The following is a 4,756-nucleotide window of genomic DNA, read 5'->3' on the forward strand; positions in this document are numbered from 1 at the left end:
GCGGCGACGTCGGCAACTTCGCCGTGCTCAGCGACTTCTTCGCCCCTTAGTTAGGTTTTTTTTAATAACTTATGTAAAACGTCAAACATGTCGAATATATGTCAAGTTTACCGAACTTTAGCCGAATGTTTTTGCTGAATTCCATTTCTTTTTAAATAAGCCCGCGTCTGGGGGCGTCCCTGGGGCCAGCGGTTGGGAACCGGCTCGCCCCCACGCCGATTTTAGCGCCGGCACGCCCCCAGGCGGCGATTTTACGCGCCCCTTGGGGGGTCAACGGCTAGAGATGCTCTTATATCAAGCCAGATTGCTTGGAGGCGGGGAAGGCTATCAACCCTAAACCTCCAGAGTTTCTAACCACAATCAGATAATAAGTTGCTTGATGTGTAGGAGAAGAAAAAGCAATCGCATCAATTTCATCTGATCATGTATAAGATATTCACGCAAGTTCAATCATAAAAATAGGATGTTATGAATGTTCGTCTTTCTGGTATTGAGAATTTGAGACGAGCTTTGCTGACTAGCTCTGTTACAGTGGAAGAAGCAAAACCTTTCAAAAACAAATACTGATGAAACAAAATTTAGCACTGACAGAAGCACCAGCAACACCACATTCTACTTTCGCCGAGCGAGTCCACTGCTGAACAGACTGGGAGCCCCCTAAAATGTGGCTACAACCAAGCTTGGAGAATCTGTAGCCTAAAATGGCCAAAGGTCACCCCAAAGCGACTTCCGGGCCTGAAGATGCAAAGCAGGGTTCTTGCTTTGTGTGACCACCACACGCTCGAACGCGCCTTCAGACGCATCCCGTTTGGTGGCACGGCAAACATCCATCTGTACTTGTCTTCCTCTTCGAATGGGGCTGTATATAATCCGGCCCCAGCCTCCTCCAAGATCAGCACGGATGGGTTCCTCTTCCTCCTCTCCACTCTCATGGAATAGACTTAGTTCTTGTGTATCAGAAGCATATGGGACCAAACTGTCCTCGTCGCTGCCAGGAGCTTCTTCATCTTCCTCACTTGGAAATTGATCGTCTAAGCAAAAAGGAAGAACAATAGTAAACATAATTTTCAAAATATTCATATAAGGAAGGATTAGACAAGTGATTAATGATCGATGATCACCATAGTCAATGATAAGATCTTCTGGGTTTCTCTTGGCATGACGTTCTTTAAGAGTATCAAATTTCATTCCATCAAGTGGCCAAGCTTCCCTAGTTCAGAGATAAGGAGGAATTGTTATTAAGTCCAGCATGTACTTGCAGGAGCATATGATGATCTAAACAAGGTGCACATATTAGTAGTGAACTAGTGATTGCATAAAGCTGGCTTCAGAATCACAAGCACTTACTCTGGTCGCTTGCCCCTTCTTAAAGCAACATAACAGAATTTCTCATCCTCAAAACCACGCAAAGGCACACCTTTTGACCTCTGCATTAAACATTTAAAACAGGGTTTAAAAGCCTAATAATTACGAAGTTTGTTTATTTGTTAAAAATGTGTATACAATTTTGCAGATCTTACACAGAAATTGAAAAAGGAATTATTTCAGTGTGCTCCTCAAAAGTGAAAAGCATAGTGTTCAAAAGCATATTAAGATTTGTTGTGATCCTCTACTGCTAAAAGTACTGGTTTGAGATCAGCACGATTTTGGAGAGCTTGATGCCTATCCTAGATGCATAAACTGCTAATCAATCATGCAACTCATATTCCGGATAGCATTTTTCAATCCGAGATTAATAGATGATTGTGATATCAATATCTCTTAGTGATTCAGATGCATGGTATGTAAATTTTCGGTACTAACTGACAAGAATGCATCCTAAGAAAGACATAGTAGCATACAACATGAAAGGAAAGTAATAGAGCAGGTGAAAAGGAAAACGAACCTTGTAGATACGCTGTGATGACGTCCTCTCCAATCTCTGAACAAAGTGGCAGTATTTGTCTGAATTCTCCAATGGACACCGACCATCATGAGGACACTGATATGATAGAACGAAATTAGCTTTACTTGGAAACACACACTAAGACTGGAGCATTTGCAGTTTCAACTCACGGGGGCAACCACAAAGGCACCATCTTTCAGCAAATCTTCTTGAAGAACCATACTCTTCATTTTACTTGGAGCAGCAGCTGTAGATTTTTCGCTCTTGCGGCACTTCTGGGAGAACAAATATTATGCAATTAAATGCTACACTGTCAGGGAATATGTCAAATATCTGAATACTTAATCATGAACTGAGTACATACTCTCTTTTCCATCCAAAGGATATATGAGCGCATTTGGCTTATAATCTTTGACCCTTGAGGAGTTCCAGGCTCTAACAAAACCTTAAAATGAATCATGTTTATCAGATACAAAAGTAAAAAGATATCCCCCATAAGCACGCACAAACATGACAGAGAAGGGGTAATTATACCAAAACATCTCTTGTTAGGTCCCAAAGTTGCCTCACAATTGTTATACGGTCATTCAATGAAGGAATCTCCCCAAGTGCGTAGGACTACAGATTGAGGAAAAATATTCAGTTCAGGTTGAAACATAAGCAACTATAATAGAAACAATTCAATACAGCATGATGTGTAGTAATTCCTCAATTGCGCTGCCTGTTGAACCACCATCACATGAAACATTACAGAGGAAAGAGGTAAAAACTTACTGATATTACAAGGTCGTGACGTCGCTCATGTTTCTCGATGCTGCGGTTCAACTCTTGGATGCTATCATAGCTGTGGATAAGTGGCAATCCCTTCAAATCTGAAAATATTTGCAGATTAGACAGTGCCGATAAATTTATCAGCAACATTTGTAGACAGTGGCAAGCCCCTCAAATATATAAACATTTGCACAGCAAACAGTATAACCCAAAATCTATCAGCAAATTCACAGATGTAAATTAGCAAGGCACTAACAAAGCAATCAGATACTTTCAGTGCTTGCCATTAAAAGCACCACCATGGAATTGGTAAGTGAAGACCACTAAATAGTAATCCAAGTTACGCAGACAAAAGACAAACAATGCGATTTACGTTTCAAAGTTCAAAATAACTTTGCTGCAATGTGGCTATGGTATTGGTTTCCATGATAAAAATCGTTATACTGAACCAAATTCCGACATACTAGTAATCAATCACATTACTGAGATATGAATTGTACTACCTCCGTATCAAAATATAAGATGTTTTTGCAGTTCATTGAATTGAACTGCAAAAACGTCTTATATTTTGGTACAGAGGAGTATCATTTAAGCAAGAAAGAGCCTAGCTTACTATCAAGAAGGGTCTGTCCCGCTCTCTGCATTTCTTTGGAGGGCTCGATCAAATTAACCCTCTCTATGGACTTTGGCCACACTGCCCTCATTGCCCTGCATTCTTGTAGCGACATTAGGTTGTGCGAAGAGAAAACTTAATAAAAAAATTGTCAAATAGGTCATACGCACCAAAGTGCTGAGCTTGGCCCCGCTCCAAAGTCCAACACGTTCTTAGGTGCAAAACCTGGAGACCGACGACGAACCTGCAGCGAAGCCACGCTTCAGTCCATGAAAACATCCCAGTGGGCAGATTTAACTCACTGAGGACGGAAACAACAAAAAGGGGGCCTGGTGGCTCTCGGACCTCACGGAGCACGCGGTGGCATGCGGCGTAGATTGCAGGCATGCGGGAGGCGACATACGCGACCGTCTCATCCTCACGGTACAGAAGGCCGGTATCTCCGTAGGAGGACTGAACCTTCCACCGTGCAGTCCGCTGCTCGGCGCTCGCAGGCGCGTGGGGGTCGTCGAGGAGTGCGCTACGGGTTGACGCCGCAGCCAGCTCCGCACCGGTGCCCTTTGCGCGCTCGAAGGAGGACGAAAGCAGCAGCACCTTTCGGTGCATGTGCGTCTTGTCCTGGTCTGCGCGAGCACGGCGGCAACCGTGAAGTGTTAGCGCTGAGCAATTTGTCGAGCAGGTGGTGGGCGGGAGGGAGGGGTGGGTAGGGGAGTTACCGCGGAGGTAGCGCTTGATGGCGCGGCGGAGGGAGATGGGGACACGGTGGATGCCCTGAGACTGCTTGGCCGCCGTTCGGAGGGTCTCCGGAGTCAGCAGCCGCGACGCCGTCTCCGGCAGCAGTGCGGCCGCCATGCCTCTCTCTCGCGCGCGCGCGGCGGCGTTCAGAGACTGACCGACTCCTGGGGCGAAGGGCACAGATGGAGCGGTGTCTATACGGTTCATTTATACTCCCACCGTCCCAAAATTTAGTACTCCATTCGTCCCATAATATAAGAATACTTTTTATACAAATGTACTAGAAGAACCTCCGTGCGTTGCAACAAGGCCACGTTAACTTTAAAAGTTTAATATCAATTATGTTAATATTACATTTAATATTTCCATACATATTAAGTGACATTGACGATCTTTTTTACCATCAAATTCTCACACACGATCTCTAAATCATTGCTAACCCCCACTTTAGCTAAAACATGAGCAGCTAGATTAGCTGTACGCCGAGGGAGGAGATGGCGGGCGACGTACGTTGGAGGGTTCGCTACGCGGCGGACCTAGCGACCGCACGTCACGTCACGTTCGACGACAGCGAGCTCTGGCTGCGCGGGGAGGCTCTCCTGATCGTGCTGCTCGACACCAGGGGGCACATGGTAGATGCACGCTACCTTCAGCCTAGTGAGTGGATCGATATTGGGGATATCGTCGTGTTCCCTTGTCATTTTGCCAGAGTTTGTGACAGATCTCCGGCGAACGGAAGATTTTCTGGCGAG

The 4,756-nt window shown here is 45.1% G+C and overlaps 1 protein-coding gene across 1 annotated transcript; it reads right to left on the reverse strand.

The window, feature by feature from the left end:
• Positions 1–426: 426 nt before the first annotated feature.
• LOC123048993 (probable S-adenosyl-L-methionine-dependent RNA methyltransferase RSM22, mitochondrial) lies at positions 427–4,198 on the reverse strand. The gene is made up of 12 exons (XM_044472006.1): positions 3,986–4,198; positions 3,615–3,892; positions 3,440–3,513; positions 3,270–3,364; positions 2,660–2,757; positions 2,420–2,503; positions 2,250–2,330; positions 2,056–2,160; positions 1,886–1,981; positions 1,348–1,427; positions 1,122–1,210; positions 427–1,031 (listed from the first exon to the last, which is right to left on the reverse strand). The coding sequence occupies exons 1-12, from the start codon at positions 4,119–4,121 to the stop codon at positions 697–699; spliced, it is 1,551 nt and encodes a 516-aa protein (XP_044327941.1). The 5' UTR covers positions 4,122–4,198; the 3' UTR covers positions 427–696.
• Between the last annotated feature and the right edge of the window lie 558 nt (positions 4,199–4,756).

The sequence above is a fragment of the Triticum aestivum genome, chromosome 1A, assembly GCF_018294505.1.
Source record: "Triticum aestivum cultivar Chinese Spring chromosome 1A, IWGSC CS RefSeq v2.1, whole genome shotgun sequence".
Taxonomy (NCBI): Eukaryota; Viridiplantae; Streptophyta; class Magnoliopsida; order Poales; family Poaceae; genus Triticum; species Triticum aestivum.

Excerpts from the sequence above, each read along its gene's own strand:
- LOC123048993 (XM_044472006.1), bottom strand. The coding sequence starts at position 4,121 with ATGGCGGCCGCACTGCTGCCGGAGACGGCGTCGCGGCTGCTGACTCCG. Across the intron at positions 3,365-3,439 it reads GGGCCAAGCTCAGCACTTTG|GGCAATGAGGGCAGTGTGGC; the intron begins GTGCGTATGACC and ends ACAAGAATGCAG. Across the intron at positions 1,032-1,121 it reads AGATCTTATCATTGACTATG|ACGATCAATTTCCAAGTGAG; the intron begins GTGATCATCGAT and ends CTTTTTGCTTAG.